The sequence below is a fragment of the Coregonus clupeaformis genome, unplaced genomic scaffold, assembly GCF_020615455.1.
Source record: "Coregonus clupeaformis isolate EN_2021a unplaced genomic scaffold, ASM2061545v1 scaf0172, whole genome shotgun sequence".
NCBI classification, from domain to species: domain Eukaryota; kingdom Metazoa; phylum Chordata; class Actinopteri; order Salmoniformes; family Salmonidae; genus Coregonus; species Coregonus clupeaformis.
This window is the reverse complement of record NW_025533627.1, coordinates 368,413-382,500: the sequence shown is the minus strand read 5'-3', so window position 1 is coordinate 382,500 and position 14,088 is coordinate 368,413. Positions and strand designations below refer to the sequence as shown.

General features: G+C 50.1%; 1 protein-coding gene across 2 annotated transcripts in view; it reads right to left on the bottom strand.

Annotated features, from left to right (window-relative positions):
* Window positions 1-14,088, bottom strand: part of LOC121555688 (ubiquitin carboxyl-terminal hydrolase 32-like) — a 108,144-nt gene that overhangs the window by 34,890 nt on the left and 59,166 nt on the right. Inside the window, exons 16-22 of one of the 2 annotated variants that reach the window (XM_045213926.1) lie at window positions 12,451-12,610; window positions 7,989-8,143; window positions 7,516-7,597; window positions 7,025-7,099; window positions 6,227-6,365; window positions 6,032-6,137; window positions 2,691-2,864 (exon numbers count right to left, since the gene is read on the bottom strand). In XM_045213926.1, coding sequence (XP_045069861.1) covers window positions 2,691-2,864; window positions 6,032-6,137; window positions 6,227-6,365; window positions 7,025-7,099; window positions 7,516-7,597; window positions 7,989-8,143; window positions 12,451-12,610 — 891 coding nt within the window. The remainder of the gene's footprint in view (window positions 1-2,690; window positions 2,865-6,031; window positions 6,138-6,226; window positions 6,366-7,024; window positions 7,100-7,515; window positions 7,598-7,988; window positions 8,144-12,450; window positions 12,611-14,088) is intronic. The other variant, XM_045213927.1, reaches the window with a different exon arrangement.

Sequence of the window (14,088 nt, the reverse complement as noted above, 5' to 3'; positions counted from 1 at the left end):
TCTCTCCTGGTCTCTAGTCACCTAAGATGGACTCGCTCCTGGTCTCTAGCCACCTAAGATGGACTCTCTCCTCTCTCCTGGTCTCTAGCCACCTAAGATGGACTCTCTCCTCTCTCCTGGTCTCTAGTCACCTAAGATGGACTCTCTCTCTCTCTCCTGGTCTCTAGCCACCTAAGATGGACTCTCTCCTCGTCTCTAGTCACCTAAGATGGACTCTCTCCTGGTCTCTAGCCACCTAAGATGGACTCTCTCCCTCTCTCCTGGTCTCTAGTCACCTAAGATGGACTCTCTCCTCTCTCCTGGTCTCTAGCCACCTAAGATGGACTCTCTCCTCGTCTCTAGTCACCTAAGATGGACTCTCTCCCCTCGTCTCTAGTCACCTAAGATGGACTCTCTCCTGGTCTCTAGTCACCTAAGATGGACTCTCTCCTCGTCTCTAGTCACCTAAGATGGACTCTCTCCTCGTCTCTAGTCACCTAAGATGGACTCTCTCCTCTCTCCTGGTCTCTAGTCACCTAAGATGGACTCTCTCCTGGTCTCTAGTCACCTAAGATGGACTCTCTCCTCGTCTCTAGTCACCTAAGATGGACTCTCTCCTCGTCTCTAGTCACCTAAGATGGACTCTCTCCTCTCTCTCCTGGTCTCTAGTCACCTAAGATGGACTCTCTCCTGGTCTCTAGTCACCCAAGATGGACTCTCTCCTGGTCTCTAGCCACCTAAGATGGACTCTCTCCTGGTCTCTAGTCACCCAAGATGGACTCTCTCTCCTTGTCTCTAGCCACCTAAGATGGACTCTCTCCTCTCTCCTGGTCTCTAGCCACCTAAGATGGACTCTCTCCTCTCTCTGGTCTCTAGCCACCTAAGATGGACTCTCTCCTGGTCTCTAGTCACCCAAGATGGACTCTCTCCTGGTCTCTAGCCACCTAAGATGGACTCTCTCCTGGTCTCTAGTCACCTAAGATGGACTCTCTCCTGGTCTCTAGCCACCTAAGATGGACTCTCTCCTCTCTCCTGGTCTCTAGCCACCTAAGATGGACTCTCTCCTCTCTCCTGGTCTCTAGTCACCTAAGATGGACTCTCTCCTCTCTCCTGGTCTCTAGCCACCTAAGATGGACTCTCTCCTCTCTCCTGGTCTCTAGTCACCTAAGATGGACTCTCTCCTCTCTCCTGGTCTCTAGCCACCTAAGATGGACTCTCTCCTCTCTCCTGGTCTCTAGCCACCTAAGATGGACTCTCTCCTCTCTCCTGGTCTCTAGCCACCTAAGATGGACTCTCTCCTCTCTCCTCGTCTCTAGCCACCTAAGATGGACTCTCTCCTGGTCTCTAGTCACCTAAGATGGACTCTCTCCTCTCTCCTGGTCTCTAGTCACCTAAGATGGACTCTCTCCTGGTCTCTAGCCACCTAAGATGGACTCTCTCCTCGTCTCTAGCCACCTAAGATGGACTCTCTCCTCTCTCCTCGTCTCTAGCCACCTAAGATGGACTCTCTCCTCTCTCCTCGTCTCTAGCCACCTAAGATGGACTCTCTCCTCTCTCCTGGTCTCTAGTCACCTAAGATGGACTCTCTCCTCTCTCCTGGTCTCTAGTCACCTAAGATGGACTCTCTCCTGGTCTCTAGTCACCCAAGATGGACTCTCTCCTCTCTCCTGGTCTCTAGTCACCTAAGATGGACTCTCTCCCTCGTCTCTAGCCACCTAAGATGGACTCTCTCCTCTCTCCTGGTCTCTAGCCACCTAAGATGGACTCTCTCCTCGTCTCTAGCCACCTAAGATGGACTCTCTCCTCTCTCCTGGTCTCTAGTCACCTAAGATGGACTCTCTCCTCTCTCCTGGTCTCTAGTCACCTAAGATGGACTCTCTCCTCTCTCCTGGTCTCTAGCCACCTAAGATGGACTCTCTCCTCTCTCCTGGTCTCTAGCCACCTAAGATGGACTCTCTCCCCGTCTCTAGCCACCTAAGATGGACGCTCTCCTCGTCTCCTAGTCACCTAAGATGGACTCTCTCCTCTCTCCTGGTCTCTAGTCACCTAAGATGGACTCTCTCCTCTCTCCTCGTCTCTAGCCACCTAAGATGGACTCTCTCCTGGTCTCTAGCCACCTAAGATGGACTCTCTCCTCGTCTCTAGCCACCTAAGATGGACGCTCTCCTCGTCTCTAGCCACCTAAGATGGACTCTCTCCTCTCTCCTCGTCTCTAGTCACCCAAGATGGACTCTCCTCTCTCCTCGTCTCTAGCCACCTAAGATGGACTCTCTCCTCTCTCTTGGTCTCTAGTCACCTAAGATGGACTCTCTCCTCTCTCTCGGTCTCTAGTCACCTAAGATGGACTCTCTCCTCTCTCCTGGTCTCTAGTCACCTAAGATGGACTCTCTCCTCTCTCCTGGTCTCTAGCCACCTAAGATGGACTCTCTCCTCGTCTCTAGTCACCTAAGATGGACTCTCTCCTCTCTCCTGGTCTCTAGCCAGAAGATGCTCCAAAGGACTATGATGATGTAGTGATGTACTATACAGTCTAGTTTTTTACTGTTTGTGTTTATCGATTTTATTAACAGTGCAAAATTCTCTCTGGGAAAATAAAGATTGATTGATTGATTGATTGAACGTGTGTGTGTGTTGGTTGATTGTGCGTGTGTGTGCGTGTGTAGTTGTGCGTGTATTTGTGCGTTTGATTGGTTTATTGATTGAACTCTGACCTCTAAGGCGACCTCCCAGTCGGGTCGTCCGTTGCTGTCCTTCAGCTCTACGTAGGGTTTCTCATGCACCCTGTTCAGGTCCTCATGGAGCCCGTCCAATAAGAACGCCAGAAGCTCCTGACTGTCCTGCTGCTGGAAGCCGTTGAACCGTGGGGCGTACTTCGCTATTGTCCACTAAACAGGGCGGTAGAGAGACAACCACATATTAGTCCATTCATTCATATCATAATGGCTGCGTTTACACAAGCAGACCAATTCTGATCTTTTTTCCACTCATTTGTGTTTTGACCAATCACATCAGATCTTCTTCAGAGCCGATCCGAATGGTCAAAAGACAAATGAGTGAAAAAAATATCAGAATTGGGCTGCCTGTGTAAACGTAGCCATATGGAGTCATTAAGACCATAGTACAAGCTGTCGTCCAGTACAGGGGGGAGAATGGAAACTAAATTATTAAGGTAACAGTTTCACAGACATCTAGTTTCTTGCTTTACTATCGTCCACTACAGAGGGGAGAATGAGCAGTGTCTTCCGTAAGGACATGGAGTAGCCAGCCAAATAGAACACGTAGCCAGCCATATAGAACACGTAGCCAGCCATATAGAACACGTAGCCAGCCATATAGAACATGTAGCCAGCCATATAGAACACGTAGCCAGCCATATAGAACATGTAGCCAGCCATATAGAACATGTAGCCAGCCATATAGAACATGTAGCCAGCCATATAGAACATGTAGCCAGCCAAATAGAACACGTAGCCAGCCAAATAGAACACGTAGCCAGCCATATAGAACACGTAGCCAGCCATATAGAACATGTAGCCAGCCATATAGAACATGTAGCCAGCCAAATAGAACATGTAGCCAGCCATAGAGAACATGTAGCCAGCCATATAGAACATGTAGCCAGCCAGGGAGTTCCGGACTGGGGTGGGTCGGAGGGGCATGCCCACGGGGATTCTTTTTTAGAACAAGCTCTATTTTGGTGGTCTCTGGTAATAATAATAATAATAATAATAATAATAATAATAATAATAATAATAATAAGCCATTTAGCAGACGCTTTTATCCAAAGCGACTTACAGTCATGTGTGCATACATTTTTACGTACATTCTATTGCCTTGTTTCCATCTGATATACACAGCTAAATTATTGAATACTTTTAACGATTTTACCTCCTAGATTGGTCAAATGTGTTGTGGTATTTAGTAGAAAGACATGACTTTACAATTAAAATAGCTGAAAATGTATGAATTCAGTGTATTGCTAGTTGTTTTGGATATCGTCTCGGTCTGGGCCTATATGATCATGAAATTTTTTTTGACTGCAGCCAACCAGAGCGCACAAAAAAATAACACACGTGCCCAAGAACTCTAAGATAACCTGCCTAAATGACTACCGACCCGTGGCACTGACGTCTGTAGCCATGAAGTGCTTTGAAAGACTGGTCATGGCTCACATCAACAGCATAATCCCAGAAACCCTAGACCCACTCCAATTTGCATACCGCCCCAACAGATCCACAGATGATGCAATCTCTATCGCACTCCACACTGCCCTTTCCCACCTGGACAAGAGGAACACCTACGTGAGAATGCTATTCATTGACTACAGCTCAGCATTCAACACCATAGTGCCCTCAAAGCTCATCACTAAGCTAAGGATCCTGGGACTAAACACCTCCCTCTGCAACTGGATCCTGGACTTCCTGACGGGCCGCCCCCAGGTGGTAAGGGTAGGTAACAACACATCTGCCACACTGATCCTCAACACGGGGCCCCTCAGGGGTGCGTGCTCAGTCCCCCTCCTGTACTCTCTGTTCACCCATGACTGCATGGCCAGGCACGACTCAACACCATCATTAAGTTTGCCGACGACACAACAGTGGTAGGCCTGATCACCGACAACGATCAGACAGCCTATAGGGAGGAGGTCAGAGATCTGGCCGTGTGGTGCCAGGACAACAACCTCTCCCTCAACGTGACCAAGACAAAGGAGATGATTGTGGACTACAGGAAAAAAAAGAGGACTGAGCACGCCCCCATTCTCATCGACGGGGCTGTAGTGGAACAGGTTGAGAGCTTCAAGTTCCTTGGTGTCCACATCACCAACGAACTATCATGGTCCAAACACACCAAGACAGTCGTGAAGAGGGCACGACAAAGCCTATTCCCCCTCAGGAGACTAAAAAGATTTGGCATGGGTCCTCAGATCCTCAAAAAATTCTACAGCTGCACCATCGAGAGCATCCTGACTGGTTGCATCACCGCCTGGTATGGCAACTGCTTGGCCTCTGACCGCAAGGCACTACAGAGGGTAGTGCGTACGGCCCAGTACATCACAGGGGGCAAAGCTCCCTGCCATCCAGGACCTCTATACCAGGCGGTGTCAGAGGAAGGCCCTCAAAATTGTCAAAGACTCCAGTCACCCTAGTCATAGACTGTTCTCTCTGCTACCGCACGGCAAGCGGTACCGGAGTGCCAAGTCTAGGTCCAAAAGACTTCTCAACAGCTTCTACCCCCAAGCCATAAGACTCCTGAACAGCTAATCATGGCTACCCGGACTATTTGCACTGCCCCCCCACCCCATACTTTTTACGCTGCTGCTACTCTGTTAAGTATTTATGCATAGTCACTTTAACTCTACCCACATGTACATATTACCTCAACTACCTCAACTAGCCGGTGCCCCCACACATTGACTATGCAACGGTACCCCCCTGTATATATAGCCTCCCTACTGTCACTTTATTCTATTGTATATATAGCCTCCCTACTGTCACTTTATTTTTACTTCTGCTCTTTTTTTCTCAACACTTTTTTGTTGTTGTTTTATTCTTACTTTTTTGTTTAAAATAAATGCACTGTTGGTTAAGGGCTGTAAGTAAGCATTTCACTGTAATGTCTGCACCTGTTGTATTCGGCGCATGTGACCAATAAAATTTGATTTGATTTGATTTGAAGAAGTGGGACAGACAGAGTGACAAAGCAGCAGTTTCCATCGTGAGATCACTAGAAGATGCATATCGTTCATTCTAGTGGGAGAAGGCTATACAGACTTTTCTGACTAGCAAATTTAAACTTTTAAATTAAAAGAAGCCTAGTTAATTAATGAAGTGGAAAAAGTAGCCGGCTGACAAGCCTGTTATCGGCTATTTAGCCGACGGACGGCGCTTTTAGAAAACACTGAACGAGAATATTAGTCATTCATATCACATACGGAGTTATTAAGGCCATAGTACAAGCTATTGTCCACTACAGGGAGTAAGGAGATCACATCCACTGTTGTGACGATCCAAGCCATTTTTTTTTAGGTCCAGTGAAGGATTTATTAACCCACCCTGAGTTTGAGAGGAGCAACGTTCTTCTGTGTTCCACTCCACAGCTCCATCAGCAGGTCTCCATAGCATTTAGCCATGTGACCTCGCATCCCGATGGGGTTGGTTCTGGACACACAACACAAGTCAGTAATGTTAACCTTTTCACAATACATGCATGAATGCTCACAAACACACACACACACACACACAGCTACCTGTTGAGTTCATAAAGGTGTCTCCCTGAGATGAAGTAATCAGTGAGGGGCGTGGTGTTGCTCACACACTGGATACTAGAGTTCATAAAGCATGTGTTGCCTAGGTTACTGAGGCCCGTGGCACCCTTCTCCGTAGGAACTGGGGGGGGATAGACATGTACAGTATTAGGCTACATATTTACGTATACAGCACCAGTCAAAAGTTTGGACACACCTACTCATTCCAGGGTTTTTCTTTATTTTGACTATTCTATTTTGAACCGACCTCAACCCAATTGAGATGGTTTGGGATGAGTTGGACCGCAGAGTGAAGGAAAAGCAGCCAACAAGTGCTCAGCATATGTGGGAACTCCTTCAAGACTGTTGGAAAAGCATTCCAGGTGAAGTTGGTTGAGAGAATGCCAAGAGTGTGCAAAGTTGTCATCAAGGCAAAGAGTGGCTATTTTGAAAAATCTCAAATATAAAATATATTTTGATTTGCTTAACACTTTTTTGTTTACTACATGATTCCATATGTGTTATTTCATAGTTTTGATGTCTTCACTATTATTCTACAATGTAGAAAATAGTCAAAATAAAGACAAACCCTGGAATGAGTAGGTGTCCAAACTTTTGATTGGTACTGTATGTTTGAAAGGTTTTCGGGGAGAAGGGGAGGGAGGGTAGAGACGTGAATCTATCATCCTAAATAATGAAAGTGAAAGCTCTTGATAACTGCATTGGAAATGTACGTACCAATAGAAGGGGCTTGTAAATGTAAAGTTGGATGATGATGTCAGTGACACCGTCCTGCGGTACCTTTATGTTGGTCCATTTTACTGCTGTTAGCGATGAAGGACATCTCTTCTGGCCAGCTCATGTCTTTGTTCCGAACTAAAAACACAAGATGAAGGTTTTATACATCAATGACTTACAGTACAAAGACCTGCTACCTTGTCTTTAAGTTTGCAGTCAGGGTTTTTTAACATTTCAACAGACTCAGCAAACTCAGCAGTCAGATGAAGTTATAATTAATTATAGCGCTGAAAAATATTTTTGAACGTACCCTTGATAAGTGTCTTTCTGAACGTATCCTTGATAACTAAGTATCTTTCTGAACGTACCCTCGATAACTAAGTGTCTTTTTGAACGTATCCTCGATAACTAAGTGTCTTTTTGAACGTACCCTCAATAACTAAGTGTCTTTTTGAACGTACCCTCGATAACTAAGTGTCTTTTTGAACGTATCCTCGATAACTAAGTGTCTTTTTGAACGTACCCTCAATAACTAAGTGTCTTTTTGAACGTACCCTCGATAACTAAGTGTTGCTCATCCTGGATCTTCAGGCCCTCCAGAGTGTGGTCCTCATCATCCAACAGGGTCAGATAGTTCTGGGGGGGGAGCAGAACAGGGTCAGATAGTTCTCGGGGGGAGGAGAACAGGGTCAGGTGGTTCTGGGGGAGGAGAACAGGGTCAGATAGTTCTGGGGGGAGGAGAACAGGGTCAGGTGGTTCTGGGTGGGAGGAGAACAGGGTCAGATAGTTCTGGGGGGAGGAGAACAGGGTCAGATAGTTCTGGGGGGAGGAGAACAGGGTCAGATGGTTCTGGGGGGAGGAGAACAGGGTCAGATAGTTCTGGGGGGAGGAGAACAGGGTCAGATAGTTCTGGAGGGAGGTTTGGATGAGGAGAGGTCAACATCTGCAAGTTTATATTTTCTCATGTCACCGTAATATCACTTATAATGTAGTTGTCGACATGCGATAGTTTCTCAAGAATACACACCTCGCCGTTGTAGAGCCACAGCCTCATGTCCTCGTCTTTGATGCGGAGCCTCTGAGACAGGTACAGGTGGATGTCCTTGATGGTGCCCACGCGGCTGAAACAGCCTGTATAGGCCAGGACACGCTTCAGAGGAGCATTGGGGGAGGGAACGTTACCTGGAGGGGGGGGAGGACGAAGAGGCAAGGAGGGGGAGAGAGAGGGGACGAGGGGGAGAGAGATGGGACGAGGGGGAAGAGAGAGAGGGGACGAGGGGGAAGAGAGAGAGAGGACGAGGGGGAGGAGAGAGAGATGGGACGAGGGGGAGAGAGAGAGGGGACGAGGGGGAGAGAGAGATGGACGAGGGGGAGAGAGAGATGGACGAGGGGGAGAGAGAGAGATGAGGGAGAGAGAGAGATGGACGAGGGGGAGAGAGAGATGGACGAGGGGGGAGAGAGAGATGGACGAGGGGGGAGAGAGAGATGGACGAGGGGGAGAGAGAGAGGGGCGAGGGGGAGAGAGAGAGGGACGATGGGGAGGGGACGATGGGGAGAGAGGGGGACGATGGGGGGAGAGAGAAGGGACGAGGGGGAGAGAGGAGAGAAGGGACGGGGTGGAGAGACAGAGGACGAGGGGGAGAGACAGAGGACGAGGGGAGAGAGGGGACGAGGGGGAGAGAGAGAAGGGATGAGGGGGGAGAGACAGAGGACGAGGGGGAGAGAGAGGGGACGAGGGGTAGAGAGAGGGACGAGGGGTAGAGAGAGAGGACGAGGGGGAGAGAGAGAGATGGGACGAGGGGAGAGAGAGGGACGAGGGGGGAGAGAGAGATGGGACGAGGGGAGAGAGAGCGAGACGAGGGGTAGAGAGAGAGCGACGAGGGGTAGAGAGAGAGCGAGACGAGGGGTAGAGAGAGAGCGAGACGAGGGGTAGAGAGAGAGCGAGACGAGGGGTAGAGAGAGAGGACGAGGGGGAGAGAGAGCGCGACGAGGGGAGAGAGAGGGGACGAGGGGGAGAGACAGAGGACGAGGGGGAGAGACAGAGGACGAGAAGGGAGAGAGAGGGGACGAGGGGGAGAGAGAGGGGACGAGGGGGAGAGAGAGATGGACGAGGGGGAGAGAGAGATGGGACGAGGGGGAGAGGAGAGATGGACGAGGGGGAGAGAGAGAGGGACGAGGGGGAGAGAGAGATGGACGAGGGGGGAGAGAGATGGACGAGGGGGAGAGAGAGAGATGGACGAGGGGGAGAGAGAGAGGGGACGAGGGGGAGAGAGAGGAGGGGAGAGGGGAGAGAGAGGGGACGAGGGGGAGAGAGAGAGGACGAGGGGGAGAGAGAGAGGGACGAGGGGAGAGAGAGAGGGACGAGGGGGAAGAGAGAGATGGACGAGGGGGAGAGAGAGGGGACGAGGGGGAGAGAGAGAGGGAGGGGGAGAGAGAGAGGGGACGAGGGGGAGAGAGAGGGGACGAGGGGGAGAGAGAGGGGACGAGGGGGGAGAGAGAGGGACGAGGGGGAGAGACAGAGGACGAGGGGGAGAGACAGAGGACGAGAAGGGAGAGAGAGGGGACGAGGGAGAGAGAGAGGGACGAGGGGGGGAGAGAGAGGGGACGAGGGGGAGAGAGATGGGCGAGGAGAGAGGGAGAGGGGGAGAGAGAGAGATGGACGAGGGGGAGAGAGAGGGACGAGGGGGAGAGAGAGAGATGGACGAGGGGGAGAGAGAGATGGGCGAGGGGGAGAGAGAGAGATGGACGACGGGGGGAGAGAGAGATGGACGAGGGGGAGAGAGAGATGGGACGAGGGGGAGAGAGAGATGGACGAGGGGGAGAGAGATGGACGAGGGGGAGAGAGAGAGATGGACGAGGGGGAGAGAGAGAGGGGACGAGGGGGAGAGAGAGGGGGACGAGGGGGAGAGAGAGGGGGACGAGGGGGAGAGAGAGGGACGAGGGGGAGAGAGAGAGGGACGAGGGGGGAGAGAGATGGACGAGGGGGAGAGAGAGAGGGGACGAGGGGGGAGAGAGAGGGACGAGGGGGAGAGAGAGAGGGGACGAGGGGGGAGAGGGGGGACGAGGGGGAGAGAGAGAGGGACGAGGGGGGAGAGACAGAGGACGAGGGGGGAGAGAGAGAGAGGGACGAGGGGGGAGAGAGAGAGGGACGAGGGGGAGAGAGAGGGGACGAGGGGGAGAGAGAGGGACGAGGGGAGAGAGAGAAGGGACGAGGGGGGAGAGACAGAGGACGAGGGGGAGAGAGAGGGGACGAGGGGAGAGAGAGGGGACGAGGGGGAGAGAGAGGGGACGAGGGAGGAGAGAGAGGGACGAGGGGGGAGAGAGGGGACGAGGGGGAGAGAGAGATGGGACGAGGGGGAGAGAGAGGGAGGGACGAGGGGGAGAGAGAGGGAGGGACGAGGGGGAGAGAGAGAGGAGGACGAGGGGGAGAGAGAGAGGGGACGAGGGGGGAGAGAGAGGGGACGAGGGGGAGAGAGAGGGGACGAGGGGGGAGAGAGAGGGGACGAGGGGGAGAGAGAGGACGAGGGGGAGAGAGGGGACGAGGGGAGAGAGAGGGACGAGGGGAGAGAGAGGACGAGGGGAGGGACGAGGGGGAGAGAGAGGGACGAGGGGAGAGAGAGGGGGACGAGGAGGGGACGAGGGGGAGAGAGAGGGGACGAGGGGGGAGAGAGAGGGAGGGACGAGGGGGAGAGAGAGGGACGAGGGGGAGAGAGAGGGACGAGGGGGAGAGGGAGGGGACGAGGGGGAGGGACGAGGGGGAGAGAGAGGGGAGGAGGGGGGAGAGAGAGAGGGGACGAGGGGGAGGGAACGAGGGGGGAGAACACGCCAGCCTTTAGAGGACTATGAGCTCCCAAACTCATTAGAATTACTCAAAAGTCCAGTAATATTGTAAACACTCACAGACAGACCGACTCACACAGACAGACCGACTCACACAGACAGACCGACTCGCACAGACAGACCGACTCACACAGACAGACCGACTCACACAGACAGACCGACTCACACAGACAGACCGACTCACACAGACAGACCGACTCACACAGACAGACCGACTCACACAGACAGACCGACTCACACAGACAGACCGACTCACACAGACAGACCGACTCACACAGACAGACCGACTCACACAGACAGACCGACTCACACAGACAGACCGACTCACACAGACAGACCGACTCACACAGACAGACCGACTCACACAGAGACCTATTTACATTTAGAAAACTTGTTAAAATCAACACATTTTTACATTAGAGATAAAGAACAGTTTGGCTCATGGAGGATTAGTTGTAAGGAAGCAGCAAGAAAGGGGGTTTTAGATTAGCTAATTTAATTAATACAGACCGAGTCATTAAACAAGATTCAAATCTGATTCAATCAAAAAGGGTAACAAACATCTATATTAGTTCAGTTAATAAACAATTATTAAAAACAAATGGAAACGATTATTACTGATTTGAAAAGTAAAGCCAAAAAACAACAAAAAGCAAATCTTAATGTGATTGATTGGTAATACCTTGAAAGCAAACAGAATGAATCAAAAAAGCCGTAAACAGCCTATTATCCCGGCAGCACAACCTTGCTCTTTGGTCAGTATGTCTGGTCTAGTCATTCTATGGAGCTTGCAACACCAATGATCGTGGGTTCGATTCCCGCTGAGGCCACCCATAGATAAAATGTATGCACACATGACTAAGTCGCTTTGGATAAAAGCGTCTGCTAAATGGCATATTATTATTATTATATATGGTATTATTTCTATGCCTGGTCAGTTGGTATTTGTGACTGGAGCCAAACTAACTCCTCTGGGCCAGATATCTGACAGCACCGGTCCGATTAGATCAGCGCTCTAATACCTCATAGTGCCTCTGTGCAGCGCTCCCCCAATTTGATTACAATAGAGCTACTTTAGTGGCGGTTCAGTCACATAAAATCGCCTGGAATTAACAGACTTGACTAACTAGAAATCTCACATAATTTATAATATTTTTTACACTATAATTAGAAACCTACATAATCATTTCGGTTTACATTGACTTGACATGGTGTAGCCCACGTCCCACTCCTCCATGCATGATGACATTGGGTTTACCACACAGTCACCAATCTGTTTAAGTAGGCTAATTGGCTTGCATTGTCATCAGCTGTTGTTTACCATTTCTATTGTCATCATTATAACACCTTTATGGAGGCTTTACGAAGGGGGTGTCAAGCTTCATAGCACCACTGTTCTGTCAACAAGGCTATGCAGACAAGAGAGTAAGCGTTAGGCTCTCAGGGTCTTTTAGTACGGTCAGTTGACACCATATCACCCCCCTATGGACCATGGACTCATTCTGCAGTCCATTCTAAGAGCTTGATTAGGGGCTGGACCAGTCCATTTTAGGGGCACGATTAGGGGTTGGACTGCAGTGGCAGCACTAGCGTTTTGGCGGCTCCTAGCAGGCCGTCTTTCTTTCTTTCTTGCTGCAGGCTTACGTTACCTCTGGGGAGGTGCTGGGGGAACATTCTCAGGCTGGTCATACCCATGTTAACCCAGATGTTGGACTGGGGGGTGCGCGTGGCGGCCTGCTGCCGCAGGAAGAGGAGGTAGCGCGGGAAGAGCTCCAGCTCAGCACCGCCTGTTTTCGTCTGCTGGATCACCTGGAAAAGGAGAGGAGGAGGAGAGTATTATGCATTCAACAATTACCTCTACCCACTGCTGTCAGACTGTAATAATAACTCTAGCTCTTAAATGGTTTTCCCCAAAGATTATATTTTTTTTACCATTTAAATATTTCAATTTCAAAGACAAAATGTCCTGTAATGTTTCAAGTGTTTTGTATTCTGTTCTGTCACATATTATTATTGTGTTACGGATTTTAAAATTAGTGTTTTGTAATCATTAGTACTGTAAATTCTGCATTTCTTCAGTTTTATCTGTGAGCAAGAATAAATAAACTCAAACTGTAAGGGCTGAACCTTAACTTCAGGTACGGACACATAACTGAAACTTTCAGGAAAATCATCCACAATGGTGTGAAAATCTCTCAAGCTAGACCTGGTCCTCGAGGTGACCATCTATGGTTCAGTGATAGTGTGAGAGGTGTGGTTGTGTTGTGGTTCAGTGATAGTGTGAGGGGTGGTTGTGTTGTGGTTCAGTGATAGTGTGAGGTGTGGTTGTGTTGTGGTTCAGTGATAGTGTGAGGGGTGGTTGTGTTGTGGTTCAGTGATAGTGTGAGGGGTGGTTGTGTTGTGGTTCAGTGATAGTGTGAGGGGTGGTTGTGTTGTGCTCCATCTATGGTTCAGTGATAGTGTGAGAGGTGTGGTTGTGTTGTGGTTCAGTGATACTGTGAGGGGTGGTTGTGTTGTGGTTCAGTGATAGTGTGAGGGGTGGTTGTGTTGTGGTTCAGTGACACTGTGAGGGGTGGTTGTGTTGTGGTTCAGTGATAGTGTGAGGGGTGGTTGTGTTGTGGTTCAGTGACACTGTGAGGGGTGGTTGTGTTGTGGTTCAGTGATAGTGTGAGGGGTGGTTGTGTTGTGGTTCAGTGATAGTGTGAGGGGTGGTTGTGTTGTGGTTCAGTGATAGTGTGAGGGGTGGTTGTGTTGTGGTTCAGTGATAGTGTGAGGGGTGGTTGTGTTGTGGTTCTGTGATAGTGTGAGGGGTGGTTGTGTTGTGGTTCAGTGATAGTGTGAGGGGTGGTTGTGTTGTGCTCCATCTATGGTTCAGTGATAGTGTGAGAGGTGTGGTTGTGTTGTGCTTCAGTGATAGTGTGAGGGGTGGTTGTGTTGTGGTTCAGTGATAGTGTGAGGGGTGGTTGTGTTGTGGTTCAGTGATAGTGTGAGGGGTGGTTGTGTTGTGGTTCAGTGATAGTGTGAGGGGTGGTTGTGTTGTGGTTCAGTGACACTGTGAGGGGTGGTTGTGTTGTGGTTCAGTGATAGTGTGAGGGGTGGTTGTGTTGTGGTTCAGTGATACTGTGAGGTGTGGTTGTGTTGTGGTTCAGTGATACTGTGAGGGGTGGTTGTGTTGTGGTTCAGTGATAGTGTGAGGGGTGGTTGTGTTGTGGTTCAGTGATAGTGTGAGGGGTGGTTGTGTTGTGGTTCAGTGACACTGTGAGGGGGTGGTTGTGTTGTGGTTCAGT